General features: G+C 39.3%; 1 protein-coding gene across 10 annotated transcripts in view; it reads right to left on the bottom strand.

The window, feature by feature from the left end:
* The window catches only part of LOC593447 (liprin-alpha-2), a 64,672-nt gene that overhangs the window by 43,329 nt on the left and 1,614 nt on the right, over positions 1–19,729 (bottom strand). For all 10 annotated transcript variants that reach the window (XM_030989055.1, XM_030989049.1, XM_030989047.1 and 7 more), the window contains exon 2: positions 19,418–19,657. In XM_030989055.1, the coding sequence (XP_030844915.1) occupies positions 19,418–19,603 (186 nt within the window). In that variant the 5' untranslated portion in view covers positions 19,604–19,657. The remainder of the gene's footprint in view (positions 1–19,417; positions 19,658–19,729) is intronic.

Raw genomic sequence — 19,729 nt, forward strand, 5'->3', positions numbered from 1 at the left:
TTTCCTCTTTGTATCTGCGACGGGGAACCGAAAGCAATAGCTTACAAGGTAAACATTGCCAGGAATCTTGATATGAATAACAATTGAAACCGTCTTGACCATATCATAATAATCATGATATTACTTTTACTGATTGACCTCTGAAGTGATATGAGAAGAGTCTTATAATAACCCTGTAGATTGTTATTCAACTCCGGATTGATGGCTTCTTGCCCTGTTCAAACCTACATCTAAACCAATGGCTTCTTGCCCTGTTCATACGTACATCTAAACCAATGGCTTCTTGCGATGTTCATACGCACAACTAAACCAACGTTCTGATGGTTTCAGTTCTTGGGATAAAAGCACAAACATTCATGGTCTACATCTGAACAAACGACTATTTCATGGAATAATTATGCTAGAAAGTAGGAGGAAGACCCTCAGAGTGTTGGGACGGATGCAGAAATATCTGAATTCTTCTTTCTTTGAAGAGGCTCATCTTCCAGGGGGAGTATTTCACAAAGACTAAGATCGACTTTAAGTTGAACTAAACTATGGCAGGCCGTTCATGCCACTGTTTGCTCTACCCATCGGTCTCTCAAGGCAGCACAAATCTACAGAATTTATATTTTTTGAAAGTTTATTATTAAAGTAAAAAATATTGTCTAAAGATCACTTTTAAGATCATTTTAGGGTTTTTTCCTCTATTTTACATCTGGTTCAAGACTTTTTAAGGGCAATAATGACCTGCCATAGTTAAGTCCAACTTAAATTTGTATCTTAGTCTTTGTGAAACACCCCCCAGGAGTCACCTGATAATCTCTAGGTGAACACAACCTGGTATGAACACAACCTGGTATGAACACAACCTGGTATGAACACAGCCTGGTATGAAATCCATCTTGGTTACATTGCTATCCTACTGTGATTGGAAATTAAGTGACTGCCCACGGCACTTAATCTACTTTGGACTAAGAAAGGATTAAGGTTCTCAACAATATTCTCAAGACAGTAATAGAATATTATCAAGCAATGAAAAGCAATCTAATGTAGACCAATGCACAAGAGAGTCTCCTAATGGTTTCATATTGGTTGAGAATATAACGCAGAGCCGGAAACACTGAGGCAATAGACAAAAATAAGTTGATATTCTCACCAGAATATATCAACAATCACATCCACGCATATTCACAGAATTCTTTGAGGTCAAATAAAGCAGATTTGCAGGTTTGAAGTTTTGACTTGCAAGCACATGCAATCAAATAATGACTGACTTGGGTTTTGTTTTATGTTGGCTTACATGTACATGTAAGTAGAATAAGAGATAAGAGAAGCATATGAATAATTTGTGAAAAAATGATGTAACATTGAGAAAATATATTAATTTTTTGTTAATTCCTATTGAAGGTGCAGTTTGAAGGGATTTCCATGCTGCTTTTTCTGGTTTGTTCTTTGTTGTTTTGCTACCGGTACTTCTCGAGTGTGTGTATTACAATATTATTGTTCTGTTTACAGTTAAATATTTAGTATGTCTTTTTTAAATCAATAAAACATAAAGAAAGCAAATGATAGAACTATAATACTTTTTGAAAGTGAACCACACCCTTCTGCTTCAGAACGCTATCAACAGTAGATATGAACTCAGTATCATACCGGCCAACATTGGAAAAGAAGAAATCTGTACCATTAGCGGGGGTCTTGGGGGTGGTGGCCCCTGCAGGGGTACAGGCATACATGTGCATGTGTATTGAACATCGGTATACCGGTACAAATTCTTTGCTCAAATTCCCAAATTGCGGCACATGGTAAAAAGAGCCAAATTTGAAAAATAAGAATATTCTGAAATGTTTGGTAAAAAAAATTCAGAAAATCAGAATTTTATTGAATAAATCTGAACAATTGGCAGGTATGCAATTTAGACAGAAATTATTAATACCATTCAGGTACTTAGCAGACGTATACAACAAAGAGACTGGCCTAACCAATCTTATTCAATACATAATGTAGTTGTTCTGAGGGGCATGAACATTGGTCTAAAATGTGAAAAAGAAACCTCATTAAGAGTGTGTGAGCATAGCTTGGTTAAGTGAAATGTTGAATTGGTTAACATCAATATGTCTGTTTGGATGGAGCAAGAAGGGCATTGAACTCATCACTTTACACAGCATTAACGCCGTTGTGGCTCTCAACAGTCATTTCATTCTTCTCATAGGGTGGACTTGTTGCAATTAATAAAATGAGTTCACTTATGTGCACAACTATAAACACAACCAGAAAGGCACCCAAAAGAATATCAATGATATTGATTATATCCTAAGGGAAGAGGGGAGTCGCAGGGAGAGATATAGAGAAAGAGAGAGGGAAGGAGAGAGAGGGAAGGAAGGGGAGGGAGGGAGAGAGGGGGAGAGAGGGGGAGAAAGAGGGTGAGAGAGGGAGAATGGTGGAGGGGAAGGGTAGAGGAAAAGGGCGAAGTAGAAGAACAACGGAGGAAAGCAGAAGGTAGAGGGACATGAGAGAGAGAGAGAGAGAGAGAGAGAGAGAGAGAGGGGAGAGAGAGAAGGTGAGGATGATATACATCACTAAAGGACATCAATATATATTACAACAGAAGGGCAGCAGGGAGGAAGGGAGAGAAGGAAGAGTGTGAAGGTAGGAGAATGTGAGAGAATAAAAAAAACATGAACCCAAGCACAACCAAAGGTTACATGGAAGAAAGAAAGAAAGATATACCATTGTATTACTTTCCATTCAGACATCAATAGAGTATGGATTGATGAGCAATGTTAGAGGGTCTAACTTGAGTTGACTAGGCCCTAGCAGTGTTGATAACAAACATCTTGCCTTCTCGTTATTGATCCATACTAGAATTGCTCAAAACCAGGTGCTATCCTGAGCGCATAAAGTCAGCACCGTTTGTTGACTATACCCCTATCCTCTCCTTGATTGCATGAGATATTGCCTCTTGAACTCTATCAAATTACAACAGTCAATATAGAATATGGTATCAACAGAGCACATTCTTCTCTTATGTTACCTTTGCTCCCCCTCTCACCCACCGTCTCTTTCATTGTCTCTCTCACTGTATCTCTCACTGTCTCTCTCACTGTATATCTCACTGTCTCTCTCACTGTATATCTCACTGTCTCTCTCACTGTATCTCTCACTGTCTCTCTGCCCCTAATAGGCCTGTCCTCACTATCTCAAGATTGCCAAATATCCCGCTATTTAAACTATCCCCATCGTAAACTATCCAGCTAATTTGCGTCCTCATCAGCCCGAAGTTGCAATTAGCGGGATATTTGGTCGGGATTGTCATCCCAAGATATCTTGGGATAGTTTGCAAAATATCCAGCTAGTTGTCCGGTGCGTCTTTCCCAGACCGAAGACGCGCACTATGCGCGAATGCTGAGCAAAATATCTCAAGCTAATTTCTCAAGGTCGAGTTTCAAGTTTCGAGGTCGAATCTGGAGCTGATGAAGACACGCCTACTGTCTCTCTACCCCTATAGAGTACTCCCTATCCACCCACATGAATCAGCTAGTGGCAGAAGACATGGGGGACGCACGCAAGGTCATTAAGGCTCAGGAAACTAAAAAAGGGCTCTGAAGAAGACAAAAATCACAGGATAAAAGGACGCCCACTCCTGCCAGAAGTACTACTTTCTATCTATCTAAAAAGGGCTTTCCTTACCATTCTTTAAAATTGATTTTAACACTGCCCACATATTAGAATAACATGATATCTTCTGTGCCTTTTTATACTCGACAGACGATGAGACGATTCACGTCATTACACCCACAACACTGGTATAGAAATACCTCATCTATTGAAATTACCTAATTGAGTGACGTTGATTACCCTCATGTATTTATGTTTGTTCTGTCCTGAGTGTGGTATTATCCTTTCCTTTCTCACAAACATTCCATATTTAGCATTGTGATGTCATAGCACCTGCATCTCTTTTACTCTCAATAGAGCAACCAGGTTTTCATTTCAATAAACACCTGTTATAACAAGTCTATACCAACCTGTACAAACCTTTGTTGAACCTTACGCAAACTAGACCGTTAGCTAACCACAATTGAGGGGATATCCAGTTTACAACTTAACAAGTCATACCCCTTATGAATGAAAGGTGGACTAGTTGAATTAGGGCCCTTTTAAAGACTTCAGGATTCAAGCTTTAATATTTCAAATTTTCAAGAAAAAAATTGTGACAAATCAATTTTTCACAAACTTAAAAAAATAACAAATTAGGTAAGGATATTAATAATTTATTTGTTAGCTGTAGGTGATGGCAGTGTCTTAGAATTACTCCTCCAAATTGAGGATATCCATGATCTCAAGGTTATTGGTATTTCTGTCCTGGTAAAAAGAGATCCCTTATTATTAAGAATTATCAGTTTGTCCCTTAAAACAATGGTGAACATTTTGAAATGGTAATCTTATATTCATAGTATTTCTTTCCGAAAATGTAATTTTGGTTACTAGACATGTGAGCTTCTTTCACAGTGATGTTACAATGTGAATGGCAAGTGTCTAGTATCCATTATTATTATTATTATTATTATTCAGTATTTGGCATCATCTGTGCCTGGGAGGCGAAAAGCAAACTCAATCACTGTAACCCTTGGGTCTCTCCTCCCGGTATAACTGATTGGGGGTGTGCAGGTGAACCACTACACCGGGGTTTCCCCCTATTCTTATACGAATAGTGCAGTGGATTAGCGTGCAAAGGCGGTGACTCTCCTCTAACACAGTCTCCATTTAATGTCCTATCCTAGAGACGGAGTGTTTTCAACTTATCATAGCCTGCATGTATGAACATACATTAACATATGTTAACATACAATGCAGGCTGCAGTCATTCGCCTGGGTTGGATTGGAACCCACAATCTTTGGTTCAACAGGCAGACACTTTACCGACTGAGCCAACTCGCCTCCAAATCAATTCTAGATTATCTTACAAACTTGTTCATGAAACACTTCCCATGACAATAAATTGTATGAGCCCATAAACATAGATCACTAATAATATGGTAATGATATCACCTAGGTAATAATCAAAGCCTCAGGCAACCAATGACCTTATGACTTTGTGTCTAATTCAAGAGTTCATCATGAAAGGAGTTTACTCTCTAGGCCTGTCTTCATCAGCTCGAGATTGCCATATATGCCGCTATTTCAACTTTCCCGATCGCAAGTTATCCAGTTAGCTTATGTCTTCATCAGCCCGAAGTAGCAATTAGCGAGATATTTAATCGGGATATTTGAACGGGATAATCATCCTAATATACATGTATCCTGGGAAAGTTTGCAAAATATCCCGCTATTTGTCCGGTGCGTCTTCAACAGCCCGAAGACTCGCACTATGCGCTAACGCTGAGCGGTCGAGTTTCGAGGTCAAATCTCGAGCTGATGAAGATGCGATTTGTAACTTCGGGATTATTTCCCAAATCAGAAATAGCAGACTATTTGGCAATCTATAGCTAATGAAAACACGCCTTTTCTCGCTAGTCTGCTAAGATGACAACCTTACATGTAGCTTCCAAATACATGGTCTTCCTTGGGTAACACTGAAACCAATTGGCCAGGAGGCCGTTTCTTGAAACCATCATAAGTATAACTTCTTAGACATCCCATTGAAACATTTGTTATAGAATTAACAAGACCAGAACTTAGACATGATCGTTTTCGAGAAACTGGGGCCAGGGGGCTAGTTTGTTACCTAGATCTAGCTCTCTACCATAGCTGCTAGCGAGTACACATTCTACACTGCTAAGAAGAATTGATTCCTCACATTGGCTGGATATATGTTACACAATGATACATAGGATAGAGGGGCTTTGTAAAGGTTACTGGTCTACTGGACATGAATGATATCATCTGCTAGGAGCTACAAGGGTGTTAGCTCTTAGATCAATCAATGACTGACTGCCTTTCTGACACTCAACACAGGACAGGCTTTATAGTGCCAGGTAATGTGTCACTTGGTTTAACTTTCAGTGTCAAGGCCAATGTAATGCTAAGAGCAGGCAACTTACACCAATCATTACGCTGGATTTGTAACGATTTATCTCTTCAAGAGGGTACTATACAGGACTCCTCATGTTCTCTCTCTCTCTCTCTCTCTCTCTCTCTCCTCTCTCTCTCTCTATCTCTCTCTCTCTCTCCCTCTCCCCTCTCTCTCTCTCTATTTCAATTTTTTTTTACATTTCTTCTCTCTTCTCCCCCCCCCCCCCTTCCATGCCTTGTTTTTCCCCTCCCTTCGCATTCATCTCTCCTTCCCTGTCTTTCTTCACCTTCCATCTCCATCTTCCTCTCTTTCCTTCTCACTTTCAATCTCTCTTTACGTCTTACGTAAATATTTCTGTTTGCGTTAACATATCATCGTAAAAATTGAGATTTTCAACAGACCTTGCTCATGTGCCTCAATAAAGATGCGTTCCTTCTTTCACATAACAAAATGGAAAAAAAATGAACATGTAAGTAATCCTTTGTGAACCTAATTGCAAATGTCATTGTGCATACACAATACATTCAGCTCTATGAATGGACTTGCCTGTATCTACATGTTTGTTCTTACCAGTGATCTGCCCATTGTAGTAATGTCAGAACAATCACGTGACTGTGTGCTAATGGGGAGATAGTTGGGCTTTCCTTTAAAAATATCCCATCCAAAATTGTATGATTAGTAAGTGTATGAATAGTATTTATATGAAAATCAAGACCTTAATACTGAAGAGGAATTCATTTTTACTAAATTTCAGTTCACATGGCAATGACCTTCACAATGTAGTTGTATAAGGCTTGCAGTACGTGGTCTGATGTTGGGATGACTAGCCTTGATCATGTAAGAGCTGCTTTACATCACAATACATTAAGCTAATGAAGTATCATGGTCTAGTCTGCAGCAGCCTTTAGCTCTTTATATCATATGTCTTTGGGTTCACAGTAGATCTCTGCATCCGAACACAGAGTCAGAGAGAGAGAGAGAGAGAGTTAGAGAGAGAATGAGAGTCAGAGTCAGAGAGAGAGAGAGAGTCAGATAGAGTTACAGAGAGTGAGAGTGAGAGAAAGGAAGAGAGAGGGCGAGAGACAGAGTGAGAGAGAAAGAGAGAGTAAGAGAGAAAGAGAGAATGAGAGGGTCAGATACAGAATGAGAGTCAGAGTCAGAGAGAGAGTCAGAGTCAGAGAGATTGAAAGAGAGAGTCACAGAGAGAGAGAGATAGAGAGAGTCAGAGAGAGAGAGAGTGAGAGAGCAGAAGGTGATGACATGGTTTCTTTCCTTGTCAATGAATGTTAGATTTATAATCATTAGAGCATGGTTAGGTGCATGGTTAGAGACAGGTTGAGCTAAACACTCTGAGATAGGATGGAGTCATGATCAGGAACAAGAAGGTGTAAACAAAGGATCTTAAATCTCTCAAGGTGTTGACAGGTGGCCCCTACAGGAGGACCTCAACAGAAGGACCTCTGTATGTTATACACTGTTTATACTAATGCAAATATAACGTATAAACATATGTCATATAAACCCACAATAAGCCACACCCAGTTATACAGGTGTTTTGTAAGATACAGAATTCAGATGAGAAAGGGACCCTGGTTCTTTTGCAAGGTTTTGTTCCAAATAAATTCACCCAGTTATACAGGTGTTTTGTAAGATACAGCATTTAGATGAGAAAGGGACCCTGGTCTTATGCAAGGTTTTGATTCAAAAAAATTCACCCAGAAGCCAGTTTTAGTCCATATTTGCAAAGCTCTTTATATATACCATCAAAGTCTCACATAGTATTTCCATTTCCATTCAAATACTGTTTCACATCAAATAGAAATGAGAGCCAGAAGGACATTAATCAAAAGCCCTACCTAAAGAGATAGCACAGGTCTGTATGGCTCTCACTCACTCAGTATTCAATCAGGCTTCAATCTAACATGTTAAGCATATATGTGAAGTGTGTATGGTAAAGAAACATTCCTGTTAAGTATTTCTACACACACTCAAGAGCAATATGTTCATTTGCACACCGAAATGTGTCAATATACCAGTGGCTGAGTTCAACCCACTCCAAATACATCTCGACTACACTCAAGTACACTCTCATATATCTTGACTAGCCTGACAGACCCAGATTGCTATTGGCTATTTATGACCACCATACAATCTGGGAAATAATGCTGGCTTATTTCAGCCAAGGCCCCTACCATCTCATAAATCAATGAAAGTAAATGAAGCAAGAGGCTTGTTATGATATGAATCTGTGATACCGAGACACAGCTAGACCCTCTGACTCTGCCCCGTCCCCGTCAGAAGTGCATCTAGTAATACCACTCATAATTATTGGGAATACGTTGTATGTATCCATCATAACATCAATATTGCATGGTGCAGCATTTAAATCATTACAAACCTGTACACAGACATGCAAAGATGTTTCAGAAGAAGAATTGGTGTGCATTTTAAGAATCGGAGAAAGATGATGTAACAATTTAGTATCAGATTCATGGAAAAAATACACGGGGACTCGGGCCCCCGAAATGCCCAAAAGACCCCCCGAAAGTAAAAAAAAAAAAAAACCTAAAATTTACAGAGTTCAATGCAACACAAATTAAAGAGTGTTATTTTCAAGCTAGCAAGCTTGAAAAGTAGCCCCCGAAATGTTTGTATTCATTTTTTTCCCTGATCATATTTAAAACTACAAAAAGAAAAGCACGAAAGGCACAAACATTGTGAGTAAAGCCTACATATACTTAGATTATTCAAACTATCAGAGCATGATACAACTACATACTGTTGAAAGTAGACTCACAGTGTCTCATTACAAAATGAAAAAAGAATAAGTTTTAGTGTACAGATATGTACCATTTCTATTTGTTAAATGCATGGTTAAGATTTAGATTTGGTCTTGATTTTGCAAAAATAGATGTTCTTAATTCATCTATTCAATTAGCCATGATAAACTAGTCACCACCACCTGCTGCTAAAGACCACTCTCAATCCTGCTCCTTAACCCACATATTATCCTGCTCCTTAACCCACCTATTATCCTGCTCCTTAACCCACGTATTATCCAGCTCCTTAACCCACGTATTATCCTGCTCCTTAACCCACGTATTATCCTGCTCCTTAACCCACGTATTATCCTGCTCCTTAACCCATGTATTATCCAGCTCCTTAACCCACGTATTATCCAGCTCCTTAACACACGTATTATCCAGCTCCTTAACCCACGTATTATCCAGCTCCTTAACCCACGTATTATCCAGCTCCTTAACCCACGTATTATCCTGCTCCTTAACCCACGTATTATCCTGCTCCTTAACCCACGTATTATCCAGCTCCTTAACCCACGTATTATCCAGCTCCTTAACCCACGTATTATCCAGCTCCTTAACCCACGTATTATCCTGCTCCTTAACCCATGTGTTATCCTGCTCCTTAACCCACGTTTTATCCAGCTCCTTAACCCACGTATTATCCAGCTCCTTAACCCACGTATTATCCTGCTCCTTAACCCACCTATTATCCTGCTCCTTAACCCACGTATTATCCAGCTCCTTAACCCACGTATTATCCTGCTCCTTAACCCACGTATTATCCTGCTCCTTAACCCACGTATTATCCTGCTCCTTAACCCATGTATTATCCAGCTCCTTAACCCACGTATTATCCAGCTCCTTAACACACGTATTATCCAGCTCCTTAACCCACGTATTATCCAGCTCCTTAACCCACGTATTATCCAGCTCCTTAACCCACGTATTATCCTGCTCCTTAACCCACGTATTATCCTGCTCCTTAACCCACGTATTATCCAGCTCCTTAACCCACGTATTATCCAGCTCCTTAACCCACGTATTATCCAGCTCCTTAACCCACGTATTATCCTGCTCCTTAACCCATGTGTTATCCTGCTCCTTAACCCACGTTTTATCCAGCTCCTTAACCCACGTATTATCCAGCTCCTTAACCCACGTATTATCCAGCTCCTTAACCCACGTATTATCCAGCTCCTTAACCCACGTATTATCCTGCTCCTTAACCCACGTATTATCCTGCTCCTTAACCCACGTATTATCCTGCTCCTTAACCCACGTATTATCCAGCTCCTTAATCCACGTATTATCCAGCTCCTTAACCCACGTATTATCCAGCTCCTTAACCCACGTATTATCCAGCTCCTTAACCCACGTATTATCCAGCTCCTTAACCCACGTATTATCCTGCTCCTTAACCCACGTATTATCCAGCTCCTTAACCCACGTTTTATCCAGCTCCTTAACCCACGTTTTATCCAGCTCCTTAACCCACGTATTATTCAGCTCCTTAACCCACGTATTATCCAGCTCCTTAACCCACGTATTATCCTGCTCCTTAACCCACGTATTATCCAGCTCCTTAACCCACGTATTATCCAGCTCCTTAACCCACGTATTATCCAGCTCCTTAACCCACGTATTATCCTGCTCCTTAACCCACGTATTATCCAGCTCCTTAACCCACGTATTATCCAGCTCCTTAACCCACGTATTATCCAGCTCCTTAACCCACGTATTATCCAGCTCCTTAATCCACGTATTATCCAGCTCCTTAACCCACGTATTATCCAGCTCCTTAACCCACGTATTATCCAGCTCCTTAACCCACGTATTATCCTGCTCATTAACCCACGTATTGTCCTGCTCCTTAACCCACGTATTATCCTGCTCCTTAACCCACGTATTGTCCTGCTCATTAACCCACGTATTATCCTGCTCCTTAACCCACGTATTATCCAGCTCCTTAATCCACGTATTATCCAGCTCCTTAACCCACGTATTATCCAGCTCCTTAACCCACGTATTATCCAGCTCCTTAACCCACGTATTATCCTGCTCCTTAACCCACGTATTATCCTGCTCCTTAACCCACGTATTATCCAGCTTCATGATCTCCTCAAAGAAACCAACATGTACAGTGTCCCTTCAATTAGATTCCTATATCAATATCATGCCATGGTTACTCAATACACCAGTACAGAGAAGGAGACTAGTAACTAACCTATCTCCCTAGTTATTTACTGCAGTATCCTTGTAGCAGATCAATAGATAAATTAATAACATCCAGCCTGGTACTACTCATGTCATCTCACTATGTAAATAAAACATCAGTGTGCTGGCAGACTGGCGGCTTTCATTAAACCTACCTTTCTGGCAGCAAACTGGCACAGGGAGAGAGAGACACATACAGAGAGAAAGAGAGAGAGAGAGAGAGAGAGAAAAAGAGACAGAGAGAGAAAGAGGGAGACACAGAGAGAGATACAGAGGGACAGAGAGAGAGAGGTAAAGAGAGGGAGTGAGTAATAGAGTAAGAGATAAAGAAACAATCCCTTATATGGAGGGAGAGATGAGAGAGATATAGAGGGCGAGATAAAGAGAGCGAACGAGAAAGAGAGCGAATGAGTAAGAGAGTAAGAAATAAAGAAACAATTCAAAATATAAGGGAGAGGAGAGAGAAATAAAAGAGAGGGACAGACAGATGGGGTAGATAATGATAAGAGGGAGACAGAAAGAGAAAGAGAGAAAGAGCGAGAGAGGACAAAGGGGTACAGAGACAGTACGACTTGAAATAAAACCGAAATAAATGGGGAAAAAAACTCAATATGTCTAAGTATTTAGCGTGTATCTAATCAAAGATTCATACAGCGTATTCCCTAATGGTCATGCACCATGAGAGCATACATGTCAAAATAGTCCCAATCTTCCCAGCATTAAGACCTACCTTTATTGAGCAAACATACAGATGGAGCAAAAAGCATGTTACCATAGCAACATACAATAATGCTTATTCTTACATGTACTAGATTTCAACAAGTTCAGCCGCACTCTCAAGCAAAAGGTACATGTATGAATATAGTCTAATAACCTCAGACAGAGATAGAAAAACGTGAACATAATCTATAAAATAATATATTGATTGAAATAAGTAAAATATTTTGAAGAGAAAAATAAAGGTCTGAAAAAATTGATGAATACCGGTATAAGATTTTGTAAATTCTTATTTTCAACGTAATGATAATCAATTATAATTCGAGTAATTGTCTCAAATTATGTTCTCATTTGTTCAAGATTTCATTCAATTTAGATCCCTCGTATTATAGGTAATTGGAAATTATATTGGAAAGATCCTTCAGCATGCAGTAAATATTACACATTTAGTATATTACAAATATGACAAAAAAGCTTAAAAATAAGAGACAGTATAACTAAATATTTTAAGAATTCAAATTTGTTTTTGATCGTTTTTCCATAAGGGAACAGTATTTGTACTAGTGATGTTGTGTTGTGCTCTGTAATATCCTATGCTGTGTACATGTAGTATCCTATGCTGTGTAATATCCTATGCCATGTAATATCCTATGCTGTGTAATATCCTATGCCATGTAATATCCTATGCTGTGTAATATCAAATGCTGTGTAATATCCTATGCTGTGTAATATCCTATGCTGTGTAATATCCTATGCTGTGTATAATCCTATGGTGTGTAATATCCAATGCTGTGTAATATCCAATGCTGTGTAATATCCTATGCTGTGTAATATCCTATGCTGTGTAATATCCTATGGTGTGTAATATCCAATGCTGTGTAATATCCAATGCTGTGTAATATCCTATGCTGTGTAATATCCTATGCTGTGTAATATCCAATGCTGTGTAATATCCAATGCTGTGTAATATCCTATGCTGTGTAATATCCTATGCTGTGTAATATCCTATGGTGTGTAATATCCAATGCTGTGTAATATCCAATGCTGTGTAATATCCTATGCTGTGTAATATCATATGTGTGATATCCTATGCTCTGTAATATCCTATGATGTGTGATATCCTATGGTGTGTAATATCCTATGCTGTGTAATATCCTATGCTCTGTAATATCCTATGCTGTGTGTATGAGCAACAATTAGATTTACTTCATCACATCAAACAAACAATAGAAAAGGAAACACCATGTGAAAATGATGAATAGGTGAAGACAGTAAATGTGTGCAAGACCAAGTCTGGGTAACTTTTGGATCAGCTTGTAGCATGAGGTCATCTTCTTGGGTGAAACATTGCCCAAATTGGACATAAAACTAATCTCATGTTGGCATTGTCTTGTTCTTAAAACCAGTATTTTTGTCTTACATGTATGCATTGTTAAATCTCTCACTGGACAACGAGGCCAATCATTTATATAAACTTATAACTTAACTAAAACAAATAAATAAAAATGAGACAAGGCATTTGATAAGGGGGAACACATAAAATGAAGGTCTTGTATCATCCTACAGGTATTGAATATTCTTCTGAGTCTGAAAAGAGAAACTTAGAAAGGCCACACACAAGAAAAGGATAAGAAATAGATTATGAAATAAACTCATTTATGTAGGAAGCTGGAATGAGATAGAGTAATACAAAGGGGAAAAGGAGATGTTATGAAATAAACTCAATTATGTAGGAATGAGATGAATAGCTAGAAGGAGGAAAGGACATTACAAGCAAGGTAGTGTATTGAATTGCATCTAGAGTGCATTGGAGAAAGAGTAGGAGAACACGGTATGAGAACAGAGTAAGATTGGTAATCAGATTACATGCTACCTTTATACTCCTCAAGGGAACAACATTATCAAGAAAAAAACCTTTATACAATGGAATAACCCCCCCCCCCCCCCCCCTTGTAAGAACATGCTGCAATCATTGCATGTAGGCATCAAAAACACACTCAACTGTATGCAACCTGCCATGTTCCTAAACACTTTTTCAGATTTGTCATATCAGATTACATGTTTCCTGTATACCTTGAAGGGAAATCATCAGACAAAACCTTTCTATGTGTCACCCCTCCCCCATCCCCCCCCCCCTTGTAGGCATTACATGTCTTTTCATTTCTTATAAATCAGATTACATTACATTGTAATGACTACAAGGAACCTTTATAGAGAGAAAGACTGCCCAACCCCCCCCCCCCCCAAAAAAAAGAAGAAGCTATATAAATAAATGTATATATTGAAATGTTTGCCTTCATTCTCAATGGTATATCTAAATGCATACCATGCTTACATTGTAATGGCATGATATCTGCAAAATATCCACAAAAATGCATATCGTTTATTTTAAATCATTTTGTATTTCGAAAAAGGCTCTCTGGATGTTGAATGACATACAGAATAACAAAGCTTTATTGAACTGAGAGGGGAAGGAGACCAAGCTAAGGGAAAGGGGTAATATTATTTCTTTTTTTTAAAGAGAGAGGAATGTTTTCAAAATTAAAATCCCTGTCATATTTTGCTTATTATAACCCTTTATCTACGTGGACCAGGTGATCCCTGTATTAAGCCTTAGGGTTAATAGTACATCCACACACACCCACAGCATGCTGATATCAAATACATGGAAACTGATACAAAATCATAAACAATAACTCATTGATATAATTATTCTAATAATTGTTGTTGCTGCAGTGTATCTTACACAATAATTAGCTCCATTTAAGAAAACCACTCATGTTCCAATATTGTTTCCAAAATGGATTTTAAAAAGCCCTCTTCCTATTGATTGTCTTTCAGCAGCTCATTGCGGGTTGGGTGGAAAAGAGTTGGGCCGACCGGCCTGCGATGAGAATATGAGACGTGAAATATGAGATGGGTGAGAGGAGAAATGAAAGCATGATGATGATGATGAAGCTCAGATGGCAAGCTGCTACAATCATCAGTGGGCTACAGAGATATCAAATATTAAAAGGGCTTTGAGAGCACAGCTCTAAGTATTAGATGAAGAAGTTTATCTGAATCTCTGACCTGGAAGGGTGGTGATGTGATTCAGTTGACCCCTCCCCCCTCCCTGATATGTGTATAGAGAGACACACACACACACACAGACAGAAGGGGAGAGCGGAGAGAGAAAGAGAGAGAGAGGAAAGAGAGAGAGAGGGGGGAGAGACAGGGGGAGAGAGGGGGGAGAGAGAGGGGAGAGAGAGGGGGAGAGAGAGAGAGAGGAGCGAGAGAGAAGAGCGAGAGAGAGGAGAGAGAGAGAGGAGAGAGAGACAGGGGAGAGAGAGACAGGAGAAAGAGAGAGAGAGAGAGAGATATACATGTACAAATAAATCTACCACTAATTATTACTTATATAGTTATGAAGCATAAATAACTCAACACCAAACAGATATCATCATCACAAGACAAGTGAAGAAGAGACACTGCATGATCTAGAGAAGATATGAACTTATAATACCTCAAATTAGTTTATCAGGAGTGGGAAAATACATTATCAAGCTTAATTAACCATAAGGTTATCATTAAACCATTGCTACATTGATTACTTCACAGATACTTTTTACAACTTTACCGACGGTCTTTTTGAATTTTTCCAAACTGTGTCAGTCTCTGCTCCCAAGCATTTTTTCCACTACATTGATTATTTCACAGATACTTTTTACAACTTTACCGATGCTCTTTTTGAAATTTGTCAAAACTGTGTCAGTCTCTGCTCCCGAGCATTGTTTTCCACTGAGGTTCTCACCTCCATAAATGCATTATATAATTTGCCTTGAGCCTGGACCCTGTTTGATCAAACTTGTTATCAACAACAACTGCCACAGATCTGTGACAAATCTGCTCACAGCCAATCAAATGAAAGGATTTGAGTGCCTCATAGCAACTAGATCCTAACTTGTTATTGATATCAAGTTTGATGAAACAGGACCCTGAAGGCCATGAACTCTGTGTACAATGATATGAGCCCTTCTGGCTCCAAAATAGGCAAACAAAACAAACAACTTAGCACAGAATTCAAGCTCATATTTATGGGTCATGGAAGAGTTGATCCTTCCCTTTAAATCCCCCATCACCCAATGACAATGACAAGGAAAGTAAGGTCATGTTGTGTAGAGTGAACACAATGGAAAGGTAGGATGGTAATTAGTATACGATGGCCAACAATGTCTCTCTCTCTCTCTTTGTCTTCCTCTTTCTCCCTCTCTCCATCTCTTTCTATCTATCTATATTTCTCTCCCTCTTACTCTCTCTCTCTTTTTGCATCTCTTTCTATCTTTATCTCTCTCTCTGTTTCTCTTTCTCTTTTTCTTTCACTCCATCTCTTTCTATCTATCTCTATTTCTCTTTCTCTTTTTCTTTCGCTTTCTCTCTCTCTTCATTCATTCCTTCTGTCATCAAATGAAGAAATCAAGGGTTTTCCACAAATACATGTTAAATCTTGCAATGGCAAAAAAAAATGGAAGTAAAAGGAGTTGTGGCTTAAAAAAAAGATATCAAAAGTGAGATGTTCATTTTCTATCATGCACCTTGCATTACAAGTAAACAATGTCTGTCAATGAGTTGATAATGTTGGATGCAAAGTAATGAGCATGCTCTGTACATAGAATAGACTGGAACATATATTTTTCTCATCATTTTGGAGACATAAGAGTAATCTTTTGATATGTTTCCCTGTGACCTTAGACTAGCAGTAGAGAGTAGGGAGGTATGGGTGAGTGGTCAATATAGGCCTGTCTTCATCAGCTTGAGATTGCCAAATATCCCGCTATTTCAACTATCCCGATCGCAAATTATCCAGTTAGTTTGCATCTTCATCAGCCCGAAGATGCAATTAGCGGGATATTTGGTGGGAATAATCATCCCAAGATAAATTTGGATAGTTTGCAAAATATCCCACTATTTGGCAAAATATCCTGCTATTTGTCCGGTGTGACTTCACTAGCCCAAAGACTCGCACTATGCGCGAACGCTTAGCAAAATATCTTGAGCTAATTTCTCAAGGTCGAGTTTCAAGTTTCGAGATCGAATCTCGAGCTGATGAAGACGCAATTTGTAACTTCTGAATTATTTCCCAGATCAGCCCGCTATTTGGCGATCTGGAGCTGATGAGGACATGCCTTATGATAGGCCAGCTAGCTAGCTAGCTCCAGCTCGTTACACGCTCTAACATTGATTGGAGTCTTTAAATCGATCCAGTCTTTCCTCTCTCTCTCCACACTCTCACATCTTATCATGTATCATGTATGTACTCATATACAGCTGCTTTATGTATCACAACCAATTTCATGGCTTCACAAATTATTTTAACGACGCTTGCTCTCTCTCTCTCTTTCTCGTCTAATTTCACTTCCTTCTGTTTGCTCCTATACCTTTCATGTATACATTGTACAGGGCCCATCCGTACCTTCAACATTGAACAGTGTTAGGGTGCGGTAGTTTCATCAATTACTTTCATCAATTTTTGTTTTGTTATTAATTCTACAAGTGAAAATGACTCAGTTATTGGGATGGTGTTGGTTAATCAAAAAATACAAGTGCATGTATTATAGCTTAGACAACCTTGTCGGCTTAACGCTTTTCATACTGTAAAAATGTTCATTCTGTTATTTTCATTATCATGGCTTTTTAATTTAATCTTGTTGTTCCTTATTCATTCATATGACAATTGTTACATATGTTTATATATGTATTTTGTATTAGCTTTCTCTCTTTACTTTGTTTTATATGTCATCTTTAAGTTTTTTTTTCCCATGTATTTGTATTCAGTTTGGTGTCTATGTGTATATGATCTGTATTTTCATGACAGATGATCATGAAGTCATGAGGGGTTTTGAAAATCTAATTTTATTGAGGAAAACCATACTGTTGTATATATTTGCTTCTAAAAATCGTATGACAATACAACAAAATCGTACTGGTTGGCAGGTCTGTGATCATCAAGTGATAATGGTTGTTTTTGTTTTGTTTTAAAACCTTTTTCATCCTTCTGTGAATACAAGCATTTTCTATTAAGAGGTTTAATCTCATCTTACATTTATCATATTCTAGTAATACCCATGTGTGATAATCACATTATTGATTTTGAGAGAGAGAATGTAGAAGCAGTGAAAGAAGAAGTTAATAATTGAAAGGTCCATGTGTAGTCTATGTTGTAACAAATCACAAAATAAAATAATCTTCTTTATTTTCATCAGAGATATGATTAGAATTTAACCCCCCCCCCCTTCTCTCTCTCTCTCTCTCTCTCTGTGTCTGTCTCTGTCTCTGTCTGTCTCTGTCTGTCTCTCTCTCTGTCTGTCTCTCTCTCTCTGTCTCTCCCAGGCTAGATGTAATAGTGATATAAGTACAAGGTAGTTGGTATCCTCTCTCTCTCTCTCTCTCTCTCTATCTCTGTATACAGGTAGACCCAGGCTAGATGTGATAGTGTTATAAGTACAAGGTAGTTGGTATCTTCTTTCACCCCTTAAGACCACCAATCCAATTAATCAGAATCTCATCCATCCTGCATCCCGTAACCCTAACACCACAACCAACCTGCATCTGGTATTCCAAACACCCCATCCATCGTCCTTAGAGCTTAACACCCCATCCTCTTACACCATCATCAATGGAGCCATCCTTACCACGCTACAATATAACAAGAATCCTGTATCCTCCCACTGTTCAGGGCAGAGCCAGAAGGACGTTAACTCTATATTCACTCCCACTGTTCAGGGCAGAGCCAGAAGGACGTTAACTCTATATTCACTCCCACTGTTCAGGGCAGAGCCAGAAGGACGTTAACTCTATATTCACTCCCACTGTTCAGGGCAGAGCCAGAAGGACGTTAACTCTATATTCACTCCCACTGTTCAGGGCAGAGCCAGAAGGACGTTAACTCTATATTCACTCCCACTGTTCAGGGCAGAGCCAGAAGGACGTTAACTCTATATTCACTCCCACTGTTCAGGGCAGAGCCAGAAGGACGTTAACTCTATATTCACTCCCACTGTTCAGGGCAGAGCCAGAAGGACGTTAACTCTATATTCACTCCCACTGTTCAGGGCAGAGCCAGAAGGACGTTAACTCTATATTCAAGTATGCATTAATGCCCCTCAGGCTCCAAACATACTGCCTTACAGGGTAATCAACCCTTCTTTGAAAACAGAAAGGCAGAGGAACAGGAAAGGAAAGTTTGCAAAAGGTGAGAAAAGTTAAGCAAGTTACATGTTTAAGTAGCTACACAACACTCCAATCATTCAACTTACACCAGGGTTGGGCGGTAAATACCCAAACTGCACCCCAAACGTCACCCCATCAAGAGTGGAAGATAACCTTTGACCTCTTGACATCTGACTATTTGACTTCAGTGCATTTCCTATTATTTATATAATGATGTAAATCAGGTAGATCCTGTATTACACCATATTGGAATGAGATTCAGTACTCAGTAGGTTCATGTGTAGTCTATGCTGTAACAAATTACATCACCAAAATAAGCTTCATTTTCATCGGAGATATGACTAGAAGTTACCCCCCCCCCCCCTTTTTCTCTCTCTCTCTCTCTCTCTCTCTCTCTCTTTCTTCTCTCTCATTGAAATCACTCATACACAAATCAGACTGCTTTCTGCAACATGAATAACCTTTGACCTCTCACCTCTCCATGTGACCTCTCGACCTCTCCCTCCAGTGAGTTGACCCTGTCGAGAGCGACCCTGAGCTTCTCTCTGACCTTCTCATCCAGAGCTTTGTGATGTTCAAAGAGAGATTTAAGAGCTTTCAAGACCTCGACCTCTGAGGACACGCCGGCGGGCGACGATGCTTGGCGCTTGACGACGGTCATCCTCAGCGAACGCTCGTGACGAGACACGAGACATTCAAGATGCTCTAGCAGTAACTGTGGGGAAAACATCAAACAATTCAAGGTTTGAAGATCAACAGTTCATGAATTCATTTTAGTATCTCTTTT

This window comes from Strongylocentrotus purpuratus, unplaced genomic scaffold, assembly GCF_000002235.5.
Source record: "Strongylocentrotus purpuratus isolate Spur 01 unplaced genomic scaffold, Spur_5.0 spur5_scaffold_18, whole genome shotgun sequence".
NCBI lineage: Eukaryota > Metazoa > Echinodermata > Echinoidea > Camarodonta > Strongylocentrotidae > Strongylocentrotus > Strongylocentrotus purpuratus.